Source organism: Sturnus vulgaris, chromosome 4 (genome assembly GCF_052056855.1).
Source record: "Sturnus vulgaris isolate bStuVul1 chromosome 4, bStuVul1.hap1, whole genome shotgun sequence".
Taxonomy (NCBI): domain Eukaryota; kingdom Metazoa; phylum Chordata; class Aves; order Passeriformes; family Sturnidae; genus Sturnus; species Sturnus vulgaris.
Genome location: NC_142246.1, coordinates 49,869,785 through 49,893,213, shown reverse-complemented (window position 1 = coordinate 49,893,213; position 23,429 = coordinate 49,869,785). Strand labels below are relative to the sequence as shown.

The window sequence follows — 23,429 nt, the reverse complement described above, 5'->3', positions numbered from 1 at the left end:
TTTTAAAATCCATCTAGACTTCCTCCTTCAAAGGCTTTTTGATTCAATTTTTGAAACAATTCTTTCCTCATTTGTCCTATTAATTCCATGTATTTTTTTTCCATTAAAAAAATTAATATTAAGTCTTGAATGTCTGGGAATATCCCAATGTAATAAGGAAAACATATTTTACTCAGAAATGCTGAGTCATTCTCAATTCCCAGTTTGTACTGGGAAGAGAATAGGGGAGTGCATTTTTAGAATTGCATCACAGAGCAGGAGGGGCAATCCAAGAAAATTACTCTCTCTTCACACATACGTATGTGTAACATGGAGGAAATTTCTCTTCTCCCGAAAGCAGAGGAAATCCTTTGCATTCCCAAGATCTTTTGCACACTCAGCACTCATTTTAAACAGCATCTCTTTGCTCCAACCCCGAGATGTGGCACAAAATGTAACATCTGAATCTACTCCCCTTCATTTTGTTGCAGTCAACAAGTGGCTTATGATTTGATTCTATTCCCTTTGAACATATTTTTGCTCTATGTTACAATTCCTTGCTTCAGCACAAAAAAGCAACAGTCATAAACCTTGGTGCCTTTATATGTTTGGGGTTTTTTTAATCCTTCTTTTAAATTACAATTCTTCTTAATCTCATTCGTGAAGCCCCATGCCGTGTGGCCTTAGCATAACAAAATTCCCCAGAAGTGTGCTGCTGACTCTCTGTGCAAACACACATTCGGTGGAGTTATGCTGGATGCTCATTTGAGGCACTCTTCACCCTTAGCAAACCAGACGTTTAAGATTCAGCATAGAGATATTTTAACCTGGCTTACATAGCATTTGTGCCAATTAAACGTGGCACTAGCTACCTTGCTTCAGCCTTGATTAAACGTGTTTGGGAGACTTGGTTACCGGGCTGCAAACCTGGGTTCAGGTATTAAGAAGCATATTATTGATGGTTGACACTGTTTAACACAAGTTACGTGTGAGCCTGCTCTGTCAGAAGGTGTGTAAATCTACAGAAAGTGGAGCAGCGCAGCCTGTACTCCCTGCTCGGTGACGCTTTCAGGCACCGGGCGGTGAGCAATCGGTAAATCTCCTTTAATGAAGTGCCTGGGAAAGCCAGCCAGCAGCCAGGCACTGCGTGAGGGGGATTAAATTCACTCTATGCAGAGTCTCCCCCCTTCCAAACTTTGTATTTAGAGGTAAAGAAAAAACATTGGCGCCCACTGGATCGGGCCCGTCTCCACAGAGGTGTCGCGAATGCCACCGCGGGCAAGGGAAGGCGGGCAAGAACAGGATTACTCCTGCGGCGGTGGTAGCTGCCCTGGGATGAAAAGACCCGCGTGTTTACGCGGCTTCACCCGGGCGGGAGGGCCTGTCCCCGGCTCAGGGATTTCGTGGCCAGCGGGTGACCCGGTGGCAGGCGCTGCCCGGCTCCTTCTCCGCCGCCTCCGCGGGAGCGCGCCCGGGGCACAGCGGCCGCGCCGCCTCCTCCCGCCCCGCCCCGGCCCTCCGCGCTGCCGGAGCGTCAGCGGGAATTTCCAGCCAGGAAGTGCGGCGGTCCGAGGGTAGGGGCGGAAGCGGCGCAGGCTGGTGCCGGGCGGGTGCCCTCGCCGGTGGGGCGGGCGGGCGGGAGGGAAGAAGGGGGAAAGTCCGCGCGGAGCCGGGAGCCGGGAGGCGGGCGGCGGCACGCCGGATTACATGGCGCGGCGCTGAGGGACCGCCGGCGGCACAACGCGACGAGGAGGAGGCGCCGCCAGCTCTGTCCCGGTGAGCTCCAGGCGGCCCCTGGCCCGCCACTCGCTGCCTTCTTTCTCCCCTGTGCCCCTGTCCTCACCGCGGCGCTCGCCTGGCTGCGCTCCCTCTGTCCCGCAGGAGCGGGGAAGGAGCGGACATTTCGCTGGGCTGGGCTGGGGCAGCGCGGCAGCCCCCGGAGCGCAGGTTTGCCTTTGGAGGCTCTGCCCGCCTCCAGGCCCCCGCCTGTGACCCCGGCCCGGGGGGCATTGCCCTGGGATTCGCCTGCAGGCGGCCAGGGGAGCAGGCGGGATGAAGGGACGGCTTTTCTGCTGGTGTGTTACAGGGGTCTTCCTAGCGAGGGAAGGGGTGTTCGTGACAGCCAATATGCACGCCCAGCTTCTGCCGCTCGCATCGCGGGTGCTCGTAGGCAAAGGAGGCGCTGCTTGCGTCGCTTTTGGTTTCGAAGGTGACACACGTACGTGCTAAAGCTCTGAAGCAGGGTCGGGAGTGCAGGTGGTTCCCACGAAATCGGGGGCTGGCACCGGCAGCTCTGGGTGTCCTCGTCTTGGGTGCAGCCTGGAAGTGCCGCAGACTGTACTAAAAGGTACGAAATAGTGAGGTTTTAAAAAGTAATTTGTTGTAAGTGATGAAACCGAAAAGTCCTCGTCTCGACGAGTATTACTGCGCTGGTTGCTCGGTTATATTTGACCAATATTGACAATTTTTTTTTCATCTGCTGGTGCTTTCTGCTTTGATGGTAACTTTGGTGAAGGAGTGCTACTGACTTACTTTACATGAATGTGAATCGGAGTATTGTTTCTGTGACATGAGCTATGTGCTCATGAGCCATTATCGTCATGTGTGTCCTGCTGCCTATTTTCATTCAGATAAGTAAATCTGAGTGCATGTGAGCATTTGGGAAATAAAACTTAGGAGGCAAGGGATCATCTGCTGCACATTAACTTCCTGTCTTAAAATGCTCAGAATCTTTGCTGAAGAATAACATTTTAAAGGAAATACAGATTATGGTTACCATGACTTTTTAAAATGGTTTTAAAGTGCTGATTATATTTGGCATGTTTTATGCTTCAGAAGTCCTCGTTTCACTTTGTTCACAGAGAAAAGTAGAATTCTTTCCTCTTTTGCCTTGTGCCTTACATGCTTCAGGGTGCTACCACCAGCACTGTCAAGCTCTCAGAACAGGGTTCTAAAATAGAGCACTTCGATTTTATTGACGTCTGGAGTCTATGCACTATGTAGATCCACTTTTGAAATAGTATTTCAGTCAGAGCATTTGTATTCTTTCATGAAAGAAAGTAGCTGCCCGTTCTAGGAAAGCATTAACCAAGACGTCATTCTAAGATAGCATCCTGTCTGCAATGTTTTGTAATCTTCAGAAATGACTACAGTTTGTGAGAAAATGAAAGACAAAAAGGAAGCCTGTGACCATCCAGAGGCGGGTGCTCTGTCCTGTAATTTTCCCTGGCCTGAGAATTTAACTAACAGTTATGCTGAAATCCTATTGTCAGGATGTGCCAGAGTGTAGAGATTTCAGGGAATCTCAGTGCTGAAATCTGTGAAAGATATGTTAGAGCTTAATTTGAAATACTAAACAATAGGAAAAAATATTTTTTTTCTTTCCACCCTTTGTCCTCTTTATAAAGAAATGTCAGTCAGTGGTAGAGTCGTCAAAAAATGTAGTTATTTTCTCATGCAAGAAATGAATACATTTAGAGTTAAGGTTATAAAACAGAACAGCTTTATATCACTTTGCATTGTGTTATGTATTTTTAAAAACCAGTGTTGTAGCAGATAAAGTTTCTATCTGTACTCGCTTTGTTCCGGCAACACCTTGGTAATGTTTTTGTAGGATTTATTTCGAAATCTGAAAAGATTGCTGGATAAAAGTGCTGAGACAGAGAAAAGCAGTATCTTGGAAGAGGGAGAGTGGAAAGCAGACAGTGGTGTTTCCTTTATGTGCACATTTGAAAATTTCCTGCTTCATTTGTTAAAAAGTAGCAGGTATGGTTGTTTCTGTTACTATGTATCTTACTTTTGAAAATTAATAATAAATGTAAGTTTACTTTAAAATTTTACTGCTAAAAAATCAGTAATAAATTTAATTTAGTTTTTTCCTTGAGATGGCATTACGTGACTTTAGTAATAGATACCTACAAATAAATATCATTGACAGAAATTTGCTAATTAATAGATTTTTGAGTTTCCTTGCTGCCTTTTCCAAAACCTTCCCATGCCACTTTCTCATTAATACCTGCATACTCCAGAAATATGTTCAGTTAGGAATTCATATTATTGTGCATATTGCTGTCTCTGGAAGGGTAGGAACTAAGTGTGAAGGCCTGTGAGTCCTTAGTATTGAAAGTGCTTGTAATGCACTGTAGATGTTAATTTTTGAAGTTGCAAAGATACAGTGAAAGACAATATATCTTTACTAACTTACAGTTGGCTTTCTGATGTAGCTAGTGTTGAGAAAATTCACCTGTGGTCTTCAGAGGTGCTGGTTAATTCTGTGTTTTCATAGATTACTTCAAACTGTACTTGCTAAAATACTTTCACATTTCAGTGCTGTAAGGGTTTGCCAACTCTAAGTTCTAAAGTATCAGTCATTAAGAAAATTGTTACTTGTTTATGTAAGCAACTAATGAAAACTACAGTTAATTAAAAATCCGGTTTTTTCAACATGCTGAGAGCTTTCCTTTGGTTCTCTGACAAAATAACACAGCTATTGTAAAACAAAGAGAAGATAATGAATGTTTCAGGCAGGTAATGAAAAAAGCAATTCCTGGTTTTGGCCATCTTTAGCTCTGACAGAGGTATTTTAGAAGTGGAAGCTGGTTGTAATTTGATGCCCTTTAAATAAGCTGTGAACCTTTTATGAAGTTCTATGTTGATAAGATCGTAATTATGGTTGTCGTTAACTGTGCCCTTAGGTCAGTCAGGCACCAAGTTTGCATCTAACTTTGAGCATAGAAATAATTTGGTGCATCTTCTTCAGTGCTTTCATTTAAACATGTATTTTGATGAAGCACTGTTGACAGTTTCAAAAGTAAGGCCTTAAATGATGTTTCAAGTTATTATAGTCTCAAGGTAAAATCCTTTGTTTAGCATTTAGGTGGAACTGACAGATTATGTGTGGGGAGGAAGCTACTGCTGCTACTCCAAGCATTATTTCCCCCCTTCAACTTCTATGTTCTTTTGAAAAGCAGTGACAAATAGATACGCTTTTTTTTTTTGTTCTTCATTTAAAATACTAAACTGCAATACCCCTGTGTTTCATTGTATCCTCCAAGCAAATTGTCGGAGGGTCAAGAGCAGAGTAGATCTGAGTTGTGTGGTTTGGGTTTCTTTGGGGTTTCTTTGCTTGGGTTTGGCTTTATTTTTTTGTTTCTTCTAGAGATTATGTTTCCATCCGCCTAAACACAACAGATTTTAGCACACAAATAAAGTACAAACAAAGGAAGCAGGTGGGTTTTTTGGTCTTGCTAGTCTAGTCCAAGTGAGTTTTGTTGTGTCATACGTTACTGTATAACATTGAGACTGCAGGAGTTTTACTATTTCTTTGGAAAAAGACTAAAATTAAACCTTAGTTAGCCACTGCAATCTGTAGATTTGAAAACTGGGTATAACCGTGATGGTGCTGGACTCAGCTCTACCTGTTTGGTTCCTCTTACTGGTGCTATTTAAGTGATCGTTTCTGTCACGTTATGATTTCAGGGGCTGTTCAGAAACCAAAAGGACACTGAGACTCCCTGAGTTCACCTTTGTGATGGCAGTGGTAACAGCCCTTGCTATTTTCCGTTCATGAGATGAGGGACTGTGTCTGCAGTAGGAGCCCAGAGCCCGTGTGGCTGTACCTAGTGATACAGCAAACCTTGTGTGAACTGACCTTCTGCAATCTGGGGCTTACGTGTTACTTGGCTTCTCAGAAACACTGTTCTTCCCTTGCCCCCTCTGCCTCCACCAAAAAAAAAAAAAAAAAAGGAAAGGGTTATAGTTTAATATTAATGATTCATTACACTTCAGGCTTATGAAATGAGTGTGTGTTTTCTTAAGTTAAAATTCTACTTCGATGAACAGCTTTTATATGAGCTAGAGCTATTTGTAAAGAATATTCAGTGATTCATCTTAATCTGGAGGAAAAAGTAACAGCATTTTAACATCATAGTCAGGTTAGTTCAAGTAATGTTAGCACCCCACATAGCTAAAACACAATGTAGTTACTACAGCTGTTTTTCTGTGTTGAACTTCAGTATTTTTACATCTACTTAGCATTATACATGTACCAGAATATGTTTGCCATATATTTGAATACTGTTTATTCCTTTAGTTTAAGTTGCTTTGAATGTGTTTTAACAAAAAACATTCTAATTTTATTCCAACAATATAGTGGAAAGACAGTTTATATGTTTATGACACTTTAGTATTTCCTCTTGACATATTAGTTCACTATTTTGATATTTGGGAAAGGAATAAAACAGAAATTCTGTTTGCAAACATAGTTAATAGAGTATCTTTTAAGTAGTCCAGTTACTCTTTGCCAAGGAGATTTTCTTATGCTATGATTTTCTTTTTCTTCAGATTTATTAGTTACTTGCTGTAATAAATTTGGTTGTAGATTTCTTAAAATTATTATACACCCAACAGTTCTGATTTAGAGGACCACACTTGTGAAATCTCAAGTATTTGAGTTTGATCTAATTTCCTAAACATTCTGTAGTTTTTATAATGTTGTCAAATAGTGCGTCTGCTTATGACTGAAAATACTTGACAATTTTAACTTCAGCAATTTTAAAATTTTAGAAATACATAAACACAACTGCCGGGTCCCACCCAACAGGAAATAATAAACAGGCTTAATTAGTCACAAGAGGAGGCAATTTGGGTTGTTATATTAGAAAAACAAACAGTGTCATTTAGGGTTATGTGGTATTACTGCAGCTGCAATCCACGTTGTGTGGATGACAAAAGCTCTGCAGAGGAAATTATAATCTTTGATCAAAATGTGTCTCTGCACAAACTTTTTCGCACTTGTATACTGAGAAATTGCACTCAAATCTTTATTGAGAGATTACACATCTTTGAAGTACCTGAAAGAATGTGAAAAAAATACAACTTCCTTATGCCTCTTTTGTGGAAATTGAGTGTTGTTTCCTTAAAACAGCTCCCTACACCCCCAGGTATTGAAGTCATAGTTGGGAGAAGAAATAGTAGTAAACATGTTGACATTTAAGGCCAAATTTCAATCTATTTCATTACTGAGTTAAAATCCCTTTAAAATAACATAGTTGATATAGCTTCGTGTCAGCATGAGTGAGTTAATCACTTCTTGTGTTTTTGAACATGTTTTTCTTTCCTATTTGTACTAAAGACATCTATGCCAATATTGTGGATGAAAATATGCATGATAGTCCCTTAATATTTGAGTTCTATTTGCTTTGTATAGTACAGAAAACGTTTCTTACTTTGAATTGAAAGTTTTGTGCTCTGGAGCTGCACTTCTGGCACTCTGGGCAGAATAACTGGGTTCCAAGGGAAATGAAGAGCTGGTTGAAGTTGAGAGGTGGCCAGAAGCAAGGTGAAAAGGCTGTGCACTCAAAGGGGTGGGCAGCATCCTGACTTCGAAGGGGCTGCAGTGGTGAAAGGTTGAAACTGAACAGCTTGGATCGCTATCTCTGCTCTGTCAGAGCAGATCGTGCTCTGACCTCCAGCCAAAATCATCTCAGCAGCTCTTGTCCTGCTGCCAGCCCTGACCCGGCAACCCAAAGAATCTATTGCACAATACCTTTTCCCAGCATCTCTGTTTGGGAAATGCAAATCTCTGAAACAATTATCCCTATACAGATACAGATTGTTTTGCAAAAAGTGGGAGGCTGTGGCTCCAGGATGGGTAGTTGCCACCTAAAGTTAAGGAAGCAACCGCAGGTAAAACACATTGTCCTGTCTGCACACTACAGCAGTTACTCATTCTCAGTACTTCATAGTTGCTATAGAAATTCTGAAAATTTGGTGCTGTTCCTAAAAGTATAGTTCCCTATAATAAGATCATCTGCCAAACTTTATAGCCCTGATGTAGTAAAAATATACTTAAAATATATGAAAGAGATGCATCTTTGCTTCATTTTCATCCTTATTCCTCTCTATATTTAGTAAGCAAAATAAACAGGCTAAGAGCATAACCACACTAATTTAATTACTTTCATTCAGTGTCCTGCTAAAGAAGTTTATTTTTAGCAGATAAATTCCAGTGAAAGCTGAATTAAAGAGAAAAAGCACTCTGCTAGAAAACTTTCAGGAAGAATTGTTCTTTCAGTTTATCGAGTCAGTTGAAGTGTAGTAGTTGAGTTTCCCACTGTGAGGCTTGCCTTGTGAATCCCAGCCTTGAAAGGTGAGAACAGAATGATGTAAAACATGTCATAAAGTAAGAGATGGTTTAAATAAATTTCCTCATGGAAGAACATCCATCACACTAATTTCAGTTCTCAAGTGCAGTGAACTGAGTGATAAAGATCATGTTTGTCTGTAGAAAGGTAGTAGGGAGAAGTCCCGTTCCAAGTTCGTGGGGATTGGATTGGATACTGGTGTCAGAGAGAACAAGGATTCACCTCATGCTTAAAATTCAGGCTGGAAAGTTGAAGAGAATGGAAGGATCTGTACCCTTCAAAAATCAGGGGGGCTGAAAACAGTTGGGTAGGGAAATTTATCTTGCTTTTTCAAAGGTAAACAGACACAGTGAATGTGGGAGAATAACAGGGAAGAGCTCTGAAATCAAATGATTGAGATAAGAGAAATGAGAATTCTTGTTCGCGGATTACAGCATTCCTACATTAATTATGTTGTTTCATTTTACATGGCTGCTCTTTTTGAAGCTTTAGAACAAATATTCAGAATACAGTAAATCAAGTCATGTTCTTCTAGCTGTGCCACTTGAACCTTGTATCATTTGGTTATTAAGGAGGAGGAGTGGTGCAAAGTACTTGCCATTAGGTTCGCTTGGTTGCTCGGTGCAACACTGTCATCTCCTCTATGTGTAGACGTGGCTTCCTAGGTTTTCTTCTGTTTTTCTCCCTATTTAAACCTTTTTCACAATGGCAATTGACCTGCTGTGAGGAGAAAGGAATATGTATGCATATGTATACATACGCATCACATACTTACTCTCAGAAGGTGTAGTTGTGTGAGTTTGGGCAAGTTTAGCTGGATTTTATGTTTTCCCATTGCACTAGGAGCTAAATGAAGTTTCTTCACTGACCTTGGAATTTTCACACTTATAAATACCATGAATTGAAATGTCTAGCTTCCTGTGCCCCATTATCTGGAAAAACTTCAGACGATCTCCAGGGTGGAGACTGCTGTGATTGAATGTGGTCTGCAGGTTTTGGGGTATTATTTTTTATTGTAGATTTTAGTTTGCAGTACAGTTTGTGGGAATTGGAGCTTATGCAGGAAGCAGGCATCTATAATAACATGAACTTCCACAAAACAATTTTAATCCAGTCATCTTCAAATCAGAGAGGTGGCAACTTCTGACCCATAATACAGCTCATGTAATGAGAGAATGAACAAAGCTACCCGAGGCAGATGCTGATCTTACCACCTGATGTAAATGGGAAAGGTGCTTAGAAACTGGAGCAGTAAGGGAAGTTAAAAGGTCACACAGTTAGTGCTAGGGTCTATTTTTCTGTGTCTTTTGGGGGTTTTAATCATGTTACTGACTCTGGATTTGCATCAATTTTCATGTAAGAGGGAGTGTAGGGATTTATTGACTTGATAAATCCTAAGGAAACATTCAAATTGTTATTTGAAGGTAGGGCTCCCAGAATATTTTTGTTACCTGTTTGGTTTTGGAGAGGACAAAACATAGTGAAACTGAGAGTGTTTTCAGTCATTTAGAAGGGTTATTTTAAACAGCTGTGTTAATCTTTGTCTAGGCCCTGAAAAGGCAATTAAATGTGAGTTTGCATACACAAAGGTGTATGTTTGCACATCTAAATTATAATCTGTTTATAATAAACAGACTTAACGTTCAGGCCAGAGAGAATGTCTTTAACCTCTCCCCCAAGCACTGCAGCTGACCTGAACAGGAAAGATCGGAAGAGGCATCTGCACTTACAATGTGAGAGAGATTGTGTTTAATACCTGGTTAGACATTCATTAGTACCTGCCTACAGCTGACTGGGTGCTATGTGCTTGCTGCTTCCAAGCATAATGTTCATAGAATAATGGAGTAGTTTGGGTTGGAAGGGACCTCAAATATCTTCTAGTCCCAACCCCTCCACATAGGCTGGGTGGAGACACCTTCCACTTCCATAAGTTGTCCAAATTGCTGAAAGCCCCATTCAACTTGACTTTGAATACTTCCAGGCATTGGGCAGCCACAGCTTCTCTGGGTAACTTGTGCCTTGCCACCTCACAGTGAAAGATTTCTTCCTTATATCTGATCTAAACCCACCCTCTGTCAGTTTAAATTAATTCCTCCTCATCCTGTCCCTGCATGTCCTTGTAAAAAGTCCTTCTCCAGCTTTCCTGGAGGTCCTCTTCAGGTACTGGAAGGTGCTATATGGTTTCCCTGAAGCCTTTTCTTCTCCAGACTGAGCAGCCCCAGCTCGCCCAGCGTGTCTGCAGAGAAGTGCTCCAGCCCTCTGAGCATCGTCATGGCCTCCCGTGGACTTACTCCAGCAGGTCCATGTGCTCCTTGTTCTGAGAAGCCCAGAGCTCAATGCAGCAGTGTAGTCTTTAAAGACTGCTGTTTTAGTGTCATGACATTGTTCACTGCATCAGCCAAAAAGACAGAAATTGCTGTTTTCAAAAGGTGAAACTGAAGGACTGATTCAGATAGTCGTAGGCTTTTTTTTTCTATATGGGTTCTAATTTTTACGTCAAAATACTTTAAATGAAAGGTTTTCAGAAGTAATGCCTCTGCACTCTTTTTCCACTTTGTTCGAAAGTCATGTGCTGTGGAAGAGTAATGTGACCAGGAAGTGTGGCAGGTGTGAGGACACTGCCTTTTGTCCCTGGAGTTCTGCTGGAGGGAGAGGGGAGCAGTCTGAGCAACGAGAATAGGGCAAAGAAAATAGAACCTACTATTACATTTATCCTGTGGCTTACAGAAGAAACTGTAAGATGCTTTGTTTGAAAGTTTGGCAAAGTATAGATTGATCAAACAGGCAAGCAGGCAGATGTCATTCATGTTAACTCCTCACAATATTTTATTTTTCTGAACAAGCATGGTTACCATGTCATCTGGAAACCTCAGGATTTTGGAACACAATTTTTCATGTGTGACACATGAAAATATAAGTGTTTAAATATGAGACATCACAAAACAAGACTTTTAGGACTAGATTTTATTCTGTTTATGCAGAAGAAACCTGGCATTTGCACTCACAGTTAACTAATCAGGATGTAATAAGAGGGTATTTTCTGTCACTATGTGAAAAAAAGCTGGCTGTTGAAGTCTTCAGATTGTTTTCTGTAATATCTCTACCTTTCAATAAGAAGTGTTTGACCAAACATGTTACAAGTTAGTTATTTAAGTAACTTGTCAGTTGGTGATAATGTTATAAATAAAAACATCTTAGTAAATTTTGTTGTATCCTGAAGGTTTTTATCATGCCTTGTATGCTGACTCTTTCCATAAAGATGAATAATAACAATGGCAAATGGTTGATGAAAATAATGCTTTGTGGACTGTACCTATGAGGTAATTGACTGGTGTTTTTTTATCTTGCTGAAATCTTGTATTAGGAGATGAAGTACAGCACTGGTGACATTGGCTGCTTGTTATATCAGTTATTAATTTTTGACTGAAATCTTTTGACCAGTTATTTGATATTTGTACAAATACTACAAATAAATATTGCCCAGTAAATATTTCTAAAATTAGTTTACAGTCGGGTGGGTACTTTTATTTTCTGGGTCAAAAAGCATTATATATCCACATAAACGTCTTTTTCATTGAAGTAATCTGTGTATTAAGGGTCTCCTATTTCTCCATTTTATTTTTATTAAATTTTCTACTTTGTGGGGAATGGGTGACTATGTTGTATTTGGAGATTATTAACAAGCAGAGTTGAGCCTCCATCAAGGTGAAGTACCCAAGTATTCCAATTTTCCTTTTGATAATTGCCTCTCTAGTTCCTATAGAAGGTCCATGGTGACTCAGTTTTTCTTTAATGATTTACTGATCTCTTGCATCTCTTTGATAGTGCAGTAGGTTTCCACAGTTCTCTTTACTGGAGAATATGGCTCGTGTTTACTGTGGTGGTATATGAGGGCCAGTGACCTGTTTCTGTCTTCTATTAGTTATTAGCCTTATTTTGTGTCTGTTGAATGCATAATCCTACGGTTATTTTCAGGTACTCCCTTGGAGAGCCTTATTTAGTGAGCTCAGCATAGGTGAAATTGTTGGTTTTTTACTAACTTCTGCATGAACAGAAGTAACACTACTACTGATATCTTCTGATTGACCTAAAACGTTCCTCAGAAAATTCACAGGTTCTGCTACTGGCCCACTACTGGTCCCAGTAAAACTAATCCAAGCTAAACTTTTCCAGTGTCCAGCATTTACATGTAGACCTGTGAGAAAGAGTGGTGATGGATGCTGTGCATCCATAATTGTCATTGTCAGCACAGAGTCGTTGTGTGTGATAAGTACTTGTGTACCCCTGGAAATAAAGGTGTCCAAAATTAGTCAATAATTGATTCCTGGTTTTATTATTATTTTTTTTAATACTGTCTGTTCTTTCTTGGGCATCTTTATATGCACTTAGTAATACTTCATAAGAAAGCTGTTAGGGTTCATTCACGAATGCTCATAATGTTCTTTTTATTGTATAAAAGTGAAGAGTTCTGGTATTTCTGTGCTAATGATTTTGCATTAATTCAATAGTCACAATAGTCAGAGACAGAAACAATTCCTTGTTTTAAGAAATTTTGACTTCTGGGTTTTGACTGTAATTTTTAATTTCTTGGCAATAGGCAATGGGAAATCCTAGCTGTAGCCTATCTTGTCCTTACATTGTCCTTTCCAAATACTGAGGAATTTTAGAAATATTTTAGAAATCATTAATGTTATGAGTAAAATAAAAAGTGTTAGAGATTGGACTTTTAACTTTGAATGTTTTCCAGGCTTCTCTATTGTTCTACATTTGAAAAAAAATGGAAGTTCTAATTATGTTTTTGTGTTTCAGGTCTTAAAATGGCAGCAGAAGATTCCTATATCATGGGAGTATCTGATCCCCAGGTAAGTGAATTTCTTAAGTGTTTTCACCATCTCTGTATCCTCTCCTAGCTGTCTGTTTAGCATTCTCTCATAGTGTCCTGTGATTTCCTAGACTTAATTTGGACATAGAAAATCATTCTCCATTGGCAGAAATTTGGGCTTTTTTCCTAAAGCTGGTTTTTATGTGACCTGGAAAGTGCCTTGCCACTGGTTAAATGGCTGAAATGAGAAGGAAAGCTAGGCCTGCTGAATTAAGCAGTTGGAAAAAGTACTTATTTTTATGCCCTGCATACCTGTGACACTTGCTTTGAAATTTCTTCTGTGGTGGACATTGGAGTCTTTCTGAAAATAAAGCCCCTTATGTTCTAAAAGGCCCTTTTGTGTCAATTCTTGTGATGTTTGCATTGACAGTGATGACTAAAATGTTCCTTCACTCACACAGATCCATAGGCCTAGCTCTTCAGGAGCTCTTCTTGATCTTCTTAGATCATTTCATGAATTACTTGAACTTGAGAATGGTGCTTGGGTGAAAAGTTTAAGTGAAGAACATGTAATTTCTACTCACCTTAATTTTCAAAAAGCAACTATTTTCTCCTTTATGCTTGCTCCACTTTGGAAAAAGATAGATTTATAGTAAGTTAAGACATGCCAGTGTTTAAAAAAAAATAAAATTAAACATTAACTTGAATGTACTGTTTTCTTGCATTAGAGCTTGTAAATACATTTACATAAGGAATGTAGTCTAGTGGGGTTTAATCAGAGAAGTGGAAAGAAAACTCAGAGGTGCTTAGCAAGGCCTTGGGCAAGACAACTAGAGTCAGATTTTCAGAATTTACTGTATAAGTTCTTTAGAATTTGTAGTTGTTACTGCATGTAAGCAAAATGGGTGTTTAGAAACTGTGCTGAGGTTGGTGCGGTGATTCTGGTGAAACTTGGGTCTGTGCTGTCAACTCTGCTTGCAGTGCTGTTGCCAGCAAAAATAAAATAGCTGTAAAATGTTTATGTAATTCAGTGAGGTGTTTGCAGAGAATATTTGCAGGGAACTTTGAAGTTCTTTGCTGATATATGTTTAATGCAACTATGTATATATGTAATAATGAAGAGTATTTTCTTTCAATATAGATGTTTGCAGTGGATCAGTTCATGGGAATGAATGCTTTATTTAACAGTACAAATTACATCACTTCAGACTTGCCACTACGAACAGGTAGGAACCCTTACTGTGTGATGGTGCTATTGTCCTGCTGATTCTTCCTGTTTGTTTTCTTTTGAGCAGTTCTTTTCAGAGCCTTTTTCTATTTACTTGCGTGTCGTAATAGTAGATTGCAAAGTTGTTGACTAGATTTTTTTATTACATCTTTTTGCCTGTTTCTTCCCCTCATGAAACTTTCAGCAGTGAGACAAATCAGATTTTTTGTGGCTTGTACAGAAACTGAAAGTTTCAGCAGTTTCCCAGGTGAAACCAGGACAGTGACCAAAGAGCTTTGAGTGACCTGATTTTATAAATTACTTTGTTGAAGCTTTTTTCTGAATTTGAACCTTCAGCGAGTTGCATGTTTCTGTTGCCAGTTTGCAGACTGCAAGATGTTCTTCTTTTCCTTTTGAATGCTGTTGCATTTGTTATAGTAGTTCTTAAGGCGCTTGTTTTTCAGTAATTAAATGCAGAGAATGTTAACTTCCTGTAACATTCAAATATGTTTTTCCTTCTCGGTGACTTCTCTGTTTCCTGTGAAGTGGCCGTGTGGTATTAGAAGCACCTGACAATTTCCTGAGCAATAACACTAGTTTGAAAACTCAGACAAACTTTGCAACAAACCACTGAAAATAGCAAATAGTATTCTGCAAAGGTCTGATAAGCAGTTTTACAGTATGCTTCCAGAATAGTAAGAACAAATACAAGTCTTTTATGGCTCAGTCAGTATCAGCTGCTTGATCAACCTTGGTCTGATTTTGCTTATTAAAGTTCTTTATAAATATTACTTCTTGCATGAATTTGGAAAACTCTTTTTTCCTGCTTGGTCTATTAGAACAGCTGATACAAAAAGAAGAAGGAAATAAACTTTTATATAAACTTAGGAATTTTTTCTCAAAATATAGCCCCAACTTAGCTGTTCAAGTCTTTTACCATGACAGCTTTCTCCTGTAACCTCTTTGACTCTGTTGTATTAGGAGGTAGCTGCTATCTTACGCATTGCAAATTACTTTCTTTGGTTGAAAGTGCAAACCACTTCTGATTGCAATATTTGATGCACTTCATAGCAGTGAAGGGGTTAAGGGTAAAATTAAATAAGCATTTAACACTTTCCTTCACAGGTAAAATTCCACCCTAAAGTAACAATAAATGCTGCTTATAGAAAAAAAATTAAAGCAGGCTTATTGCTTTAGTGTTTCCTTATTTTCTTAAAAGAGTAGTATTAAGAAACACATGGTACAGATAATTCTGTTTTAAGATAAAATGTTCTCATGAGCAAGGCTCTTGACAAATATGGAAAAACATCCAGCAAATTAATGTTGCAATCATTTGTTTACAGTGTATTTTTTTAAGGCAGATAAAATTATTCAGTAAGATTCATCTATGTAGTATTAAAGGGCTTGTGCATTGTAGACCAAGGGTTTTTTTCCTCCCAGTTTCTGTTGAACAAATAAGGTTATTGAAACTTCCCTGTAATGAGCTATTTTACATGTACCTTTTAAGCTTACTCTGTATTCTTCTTGCCAGATTCATTCCACACAAATTATTCAGATATATAAAACTAATTTTCAGATAACTTTGTCTCATTTAAAGTAGAAAGCGGCTGTTTTCAAAACCATGTCAGGGAGTCAAGGATTCACTGAGTTCTGCTGCCACAGAAAACTCTTACTGGGCTAAGTCTAGCTCTGTCCTTAATTTGCAAAATTGCTTTGAAAAGGCTTTTTTTTATAAGTGCCACTGCTCTTGTCTACTGCTGCACCATAGGTGGCAAGTTCCTTGTGCACAAAATGGGATTCAGTAAAGAATCATGGATTTCAGGTTATCACAATCAAAAAGTTAATCAAAAAATTTCAGAAAAGGTTGATCATTTCAGCAGCATCTGATGATGCCACAGCTGGTTTGTTTCTTGAACAGTATCTCAATAATCCTTTCTTCCTCACCTTATTGAAAATACGCCACGTTGTTACTATGGACTGGCTCTTCAGTTATAAGATAATACCATAATTTTTATATTCTACTTTAGTGGTTTTCAAGCAGGGACTAATGATTTCTTTCTACTCAGCAAGGTCAGTTAAAAAAGTCATGTGGGATTTTTCAGAAGTACTTCCAGCTGAGATATGGAGAGAGAGAAATAAAAGGATTTTTCTCAAGGACAGATGGATGATTAAGACAGAAAGAACCTCTTGATCTGGCTTTGGTGCCTGTATATTTTAGTCTATGCATCCAAAAATGCACAATGTCAGACCTATTACATCGGCAGACAGGTTTAATGTATAACTGTGGATTGCCATGTTGTGCCAGCGTGGCTGAATCAACAAGTAGCTGGGGAATTTGGGGACTTTCTGGTGATGGATGTTCTGCTGTTTTGTTAATATTTATAGTAACAGTAGAAAACCTGAGATGTTGGGACATGGATTTTTCTCAACATCATTGTCCGTGCTCAAGTGTCTTTGCGTGCTTCTTTTTCTCTCTCATATGTCCATTTTAAATAAAAATTAGGCTTTTTTGTTACTTTGGCTCTAAAGCTGTATTAGTTGCATGGTTCAAGTTCTACCAGCAGAAAAGGCAGTACCTCATGAAGTCAGCCTCTTTGGCTTGCTGGGAAGTATCCTGCCTTTGATTAGGTAGATTCTGATCCTTAATGGCATTGGGGATGGAGGGAGCATTATCCACAGCATGTATTTAGGCAGAGTAAAAGCAGATGCACATCAGTGGGACGTCCACTGTAGTGCAGTGGAGAAACAAAGTGATGCCTCACATTGGAGAGGAAATGGGCAGAGCTCTCAGCTAAGCAGTTTGTAATTGTGGATGTTTTGTACTTCCACATGATGAACCAAGGCCATCTACAACCATGTAACATGCCCCAGTTAGAGGTGGGTTTGGGAACTGTGTAGTTGTTTTGTCTTCGAGAGGCTCTGGTCTGACTAGCTCTCAGCATTAAGGTGGTGTGTTTTTAAAACTTTGAAGTTGAAGCAGAGCCATCAGGAGTTGAACAGTATTGCCTGGAGGCAATAATTTTCTGCTGTTCCTTTAACCTATTCTGCCCAACCTTGTGTGACACTTGGCTGTGAAAAATGAAAAGGTTATAGAGGGCAAAAGAAGGCGATGAAAGTTTTTTTTCATATTCTTTCAGCGAGAGATAATGTTAGAGGTTTAAGGAAACCAGACCACCTAAAATGAGTGTTCATATTTCCCAGTTCCACGGTAGTGGTCCTAATCCTCAGGAGCTTGGGCAGACTTGCACACAGTTTCTGGTGTTCTTTCTAGATCTTCTGTGCTTGTGTTTGGAAGGGTGATCCAAGAGAAGAAGTTAAGCAAAGTCTCATGTGCCATTTGCTTTAAACATCAAGCTTTGAACACTGAAGGGCTGGGATTTAAGAGAGTGTTCCTGTGCAGGGGAATCCCTGAAGGGTGGGACATGCAAATGCTACAACAGGTCTTCAGGAAGGATAAGGCACTTGGTCTCCAGTCTGAGCTTTTAGCAGCAAGGTACCACTGCCAGGATGGACACAAGAGAGCTGATGTGGGATTTAACAATGAAAACCTACAGGCTATGAGCATTTCCATCCATGTCCACAGAGCTAAGCAGCAATTACAGGTGTGAGATGCCTGTTCTGGGAGGCCCACCAACAGAGGATGGGAGGGAGACTTGTCCACAGGTTGTTGCAGGTTAAATTGAATGGTTTTAAGTACTAGAAAAGCTGTTAGATACAGGTCCCCACAAGTCCAACATTGTTGCTAGGCTTGCAGGGATATCCCACCAGCCTCAGAGACCCATTTTTCCTTGAATTTGCTATCATGGGAAGGTATCAAGGGGGAGCCTAAGATGGTGCTTCTTTGGAAGTGTATGTGTGTGTGTGTGTGTGTGTGTGTGTAGGGTGAGGCCTGTCAAGAGGAAAAAAGAATGCCAAGTGGTGGGAGTGTCAAGGGGCAGGAGGTCCTCTGACTCAGGCAGGAAGGAAAATGAAGAAACCTGGCAGTTGAAGAAGACATGGGGAAGTGGGACTGTGACTCAGACTGGAGCGGGATGCGAGTCGGTCTGTGGCAACTGAGGCGAGAAGGCAGAAGAAGAAGCCCTGAAGCATGGGCAGGATGTGGCAGTCTGCACCAAAGCCCCTCCAGGCTGGAGGACCACATGTTGTGGCTGCAGTTCTTGGCCTCCCAGCCCTAGCAGTGCCAGGCAAAGTGCAAGGAGCGCTCCTGTGAAATCCTGGCTCTTGGCAATGTGAGAGCCATGCCTTTGTAGAGGCAGCTCCGTGACTGTGTCCTTCAGCCTCTCTGTAGGGCAAAGGTAGAACATAAACTATGCATTCAGTCCTTCTTGTGGCTGTTTAGCATTTAAAAAGGGGTTGCTCCTTAAACAAGAGCTTAAAGCAAGCACCTTGTGGGCTGGAAGGATGGATCATCACAAATCTCATCATTATTAGTTCCTCTTACCCTCTTACAAGATGTGCATCTTCAGGTTCCTGCTCTTTGTCTGCTTAGACAAAGACACACCTACTAATAGAAAAAAATATTAAAAACTTCCTTGTGCAAAACACTAAATGTATTTTCTTTTCCCGATGAGAAAGGGTGAGAGAAGGAAGGAACCACACATAGCCAATGTTAGGCTGTGTAATGTGCTTCTGGGAAGTATTCAGAGTTCAGTAAATTATAGTATTCAGCTATATTCAGACCTTTCACTAAGTAAAATACTTTTCGTAATCAAAATAATATGCCATTTATGCCTGGATGTTTTCTTGAACATTGAACATTGCTGGTTTATTTTTAAGTAGCATTTCAGATATTATTAAGTGCTTTGCATTAGAATGCCTTCTCTGTACTGTCATTTGTGTCTGGCTGAGATGCTATACCAGAGAATTACTTAGTCACTGTTAAAAAAAAAAAAAGGAAAATCTTAAGTTATGGAACACAAAAGTTAAAATAAGACCTAAAAAAACCTGTTTAAAATACATTGCTTTGTTATTTGTATAATGTGGGTTAATAACTGACATCTAATCTGGCTTTTTACATTTACACTGCATCTTTTTTGTACTTTTCTAGTGCTGGTATATAAAACATCATGTGTTGTTTTTTTTTTTAATCAGCTTATTTGTATGCTTTTTATAAGCTTTTATTCCAAGAGGTCAGAATAATCACAGTCAGTCCTAAGTTTTCAATTTTCCTGAGTTTTCACAGCTGCCATGCAAGGTCAAACTATTTCAATGGTATGAAGCATTTTTCTTTAGTTTTCCAATGTGTCAAGATAGTGTATATGCCTCTGTTAGGAGTTTGAATTTCCTTATGCTGAGGAAAAGCTGGAACTTGGGTCTGATGTGTCTTGGGGGACTTCTGCAGCCATGTAGCCATTGGATAACAACACTTCCTTTTCTAGCTAATGTTTCAGGGAAAGCAATAGTATTTTGTGCTAACCCAACATGTATGTCTTGAAAATTAATTCCTAAGAGGAGAAGAGCCAAAGAACAATTACTTGGCAGATCATGCCCTGGAGGCTTGGTTGAAAATTGAACTACACACTTGTGTTTTAGGTGCATACTGCTGCCAATGCCCAGAAAATACAAGGCTTCTGGATTGTTAAAGTATAAATTTTCAGATGCCTAAAGCATGAGGAGGATTAGAGGTCTGTGAAGAGAGATCTTAAATTTAAATGCTGATGTATTGTTTAAACCCAACTCAGCAAATCTTGATTCTATCTGTTACAGACAAAAACTGAAACACAAGGCCAAAGTTAAATGTTACTCTACATCTTTTAAAGTTCCTGAAGTCCAAACTGTTTTTCTTCCTGTAATGCAAGATGTATGTGGCATGCAATCATTTTTCATGAGTTCAAGTAGCACTGTTTACTTTTAAAGAAAAGTACAATTAATGGACTTGGGAAATAATTGATCTTTAAATGTGACTTTGTTGTGACTGACATTTGCAATAAAGTTAGTTCAGTTGCTGAGTCAGTTAACTGCAGCAGCAGAATACTAATTTCATCTATTGTGTATTTATTAAAACATCCATGTTGAGAGAAGCTTGTTCAGTTAAGACCGATGGTTGATTCCTTAGCATTAATACCTTTAACGGAGTAGAAGTGGTGATACAGAATTCCAACAGGAATATGGCTGGAAAAATATTACGTACGTATTCCCAGTGAAGTTGTCATTTAGGGTCTACTTTGAAAGCAACTGATCTTTTAGATCAGTTTGATCTATTTTAGATCTTTTTGATCTATTGAAATAGAAATCATCTTGACTGCTTAGGAAGAGAGGGAAGAAATCATAGCTCTCGGAATGATCATTTTGAGACTCATGAGTGGCGTGCATTTTAAGAGGTATTTCACAGCCATTCACCCAGAGAGCTTTCCTTCTCGATGTAAATAATCTAAATGATCATAGTTGGAGCTAAGCTTTGATCATGTGATGAATGCTTAACTCTGGTGGCACTGAATTCTCATTGGATTTAGAGCCTACTCAAAAGCTATATAAACTGGAGAATTTTACATGAAGTTTATAGTATGAAGTTAGCCACTGTATGAGATTGCAAGTTGTTTAATGAAGCCTTCTTTAAAAGACACAAATAGAATTTTAGTAGAACGTAATCTTATGTGTTGACACCATGCTCAAGATGGATCTCAATATAGTCTGCATATGTAGTCAAATTGATTGTATTCAGTGTTTTTAGAGGGCCAGCAGAACACTATATTTAAAAGTGCATCTGAAATTATTAAAAGAATGTAAATTGTTTAGTATTCTCAATTCCAGGATTTTTTTTTAAAGCAGTTCTGACTGTTGGGGCGTGTTGAGACAGCTTGAATTCCTCCTGTATTCCCATGCCTCAGAGCTTCCCATTGGCTGTCTCTTGACTTTCAAAAGCACGTATTCTGTAGGTAGCCCTAGGGCCAAAAGCTGGTGAGTATAGTCTCTAGAGCCCAAGGGGTTTAAATACAAAAGTTAACCTTAGCTCAAGAAGCCAGACTGCTGTCAGTGGCAAGGGAAGGATCCTGTTCTTATTCACCATTGCAAGTTTTAACTGAGTGATCAGTTGCCCATTTAGGCACTCTGAGCTAAAATTAACTTTTTTGACTTAATCTTCCTCTTTTTATTCCACTAGTCTTTAGTTGGGAATGACAGACTGCCAAGTGATTAATAAGTTATTGTAATTTAAGTTTTGAAGAGGCTTAGATGCTTTCAAAATCTTATCTCAAGTCATTCAAGGACATAATCTTACCCCTACAACTTAGATATTAATTATAGAAATAGAAATATAATTTCTATTAATAATTTTATTTCTTTCTTTTATATTAGCAGATGGACCATATCTTCAGATCATAGAACAGCCAAAACAGGTAAGAACAAGACTGCATTTTGAAAATGTCTATGGTGCCTATATTACCACATTCAACTTTGAATAAACTTATGACTTAAATAAAAAAGAGTACAGAAAAGTGTGAGCTCTCAGAACAAATGTGGCACTTGAGCATAAACAGTTTTAACTCCTACTTTTGTAGTTAAAGCATTTCCTGTTTTGTTCTGTTTTCATCTTTATCTCTCTCTGAAAGTGTCGTAATACAAAAAAACCTAAGAGTTTTAAAAATATGCCTTGCTAAGTATAGACTCATCATCTTAGAAGTGACTGTTACAGTACCCCAGTATTTGGAAACATAAACTAGTAGATCAAACATGGAGGGTTTTCAGGATTTGTTTCATAGTTTTTGAAACACAAGAGGTTAAAAATAAAAACACTTAATTCCCAAGTTATAGGAACTTCTGACTTGTTTTTTTGTTGTAAAGAAATGTAGTTGACCTTTGAGATTATTTTTGTTATGGTTTTCTGTTTTGAATAATCGAAGAAAAATTAAGAGAAGTACTCGAATGAAACTTTTTTCCTGTTATGTAGCAAACACTGACCTAGGCTTCTCTGACAGCAGAGAAGTCATTTCAATGCACTGGTTAGTTTTCATGCAACTGATGTACAGAGTAATTGCTGGCTAAAGTTTGCCCTGAAGTGTGTCTGGGTATTGTTCCCTTCAGCTGGTGGCACCAGCAATTACAAGGAATTCCTCCTGAAGCTCCTGCTGAAGTTACAGTATGGAGGTGCCTTTCCTGTCTGTCCTGGTGAATTGCATAAAATCCTACCTGACAGAGCTGTTCAGTAAACAGGGGAAGACAGTGGCTAGAAGCTGTCCCATCCTCCTCTTGGTCTTCTGCAGAAGCATACTGCAATCTAGTCTTCCTGGCAGGAGGCAGTGGAGAGCACTGGTTTCAATCACATACCAAAGACGTTCTTGTGCTTGAGCATCCCTTCAGGAGTAGGACTCCTCATCGCAGCACTAAGTGAAACAGCAGTGTACTGTGAATTCTTGGAAGAAGATGCTGCACCTTCCTCATTGTTTTAAGTTCATCCCAAATCAGGCCATGTCTTTCCATGGTGGGGCCTGCAGTGCAGAGTCCATAAGGAGAAGCCGTTGTTTCCATGTGTGGCTCCTCGCGTGGAGTTCCCATGTGGGAAGCAGGGGTTTTTATAGAGTGATGTGTCCTGACTGCATAGAGTTTGCTTTGCCCTTTGGTCAACTTGAGTTCAAGCTCATCATAGCTGGGCACTACACACACAGTATTCTGGGTCACTCAGTTCACCTTAGGAAGGCAATTGACCAGGTCTGGATAAAAGTCATAAAAGTTTACACTTGCTTGGTAAGCAAGTCTTAGCCTGAAAAGGCTTTAGTGGGATAGATATTGAAGCTACTGCTTATAGATTAATTTTAAGATATGTTATTCACTTTCAGCTGATATAGACTTCGAATTCAGAGTTGTCTACTACTAGAAAGAAACTGCATGATTCTTGGAAAAAGCTACAACACTAACTAAAAAGTGCTATTTGGACACTGGGAGCCCTATAAAAGATGGGGATTTTGCCAGAAATTGCAGGACTGGAGAGCGAAAGCAAAATTTGGAATCACATGAAATATATTGTTAAGTAGAGTTAGACGTATTAGACATCTTTGATTAAGAGTTGCATCTTTTGTGCTTTATAGATTGCCATGTACAATAAGGGGGATGTTCATCAGTGGACTAGATGGAGAGCTGTGCTTTGGACTGTTTTTCAATATACTGCAGTTCTCTAAAGTATATTCAGATGTCTGTTTTATGTAGCTGAGACGAAAACCAGCCAGAGTCCCCCGAGGCTTTCATGTTTCTGGATTTCACTTGGAGATACAGCTTTCATACATTTTCCCCAGAAGGAGGAAGTGTTTCTCTTTCATCCCTGTACTTTCCTTTATGGTGCTTTGGA

The 23,429-nt window shown here is 39.4% G+C and overlaps 1 protein-coding gene across 6 annotated transcripts in view; it reads left to right on the top strand.

Moving 5' to 3' along the window:
* Positions 1 to 1,497: 1,497 nt before the first annotated feature.
* Positions 1,498 to 23,429, top strand: part of NFKB1 (nuclear factor kappa B subunit 1) — a 57,768-nt gene continuing 35,836 nt past the window's right edge. The window contains exons 1-4 of one of the 6 annotated variants that reach the window (XM_088163937.1): positions 1,498 to 1,553; positions 12,933 to 12,985; positions 14,087 to 14,171; positions 21,446 to 21,486. In XM_088163937.1, the coding sequence (XP_088020063.1) occupies positions 12,941 to 12,985; positions 14,087 to 14,171; positions 21,446 to 21,486 (171 nt within the window). In that variant the 5' untranslated portion in view covers positions 1,498 to 1,553; positions 12,933 to 12,940. Of the gene's footprint in view, positions 1,554 to 1,656; positions 1,756 to 2,227; positions 2,327 to 12,932; positions 12,986 to 14,086; positions 14,172 to 21,445; positions 21,487 to 23,429 lie in introns of those variants that run through there. The other 5 variants (XM_088163939.1, XM_014875224.2, XM_014875223.2 and 2 more) reach the window with 5 other exon arrangements.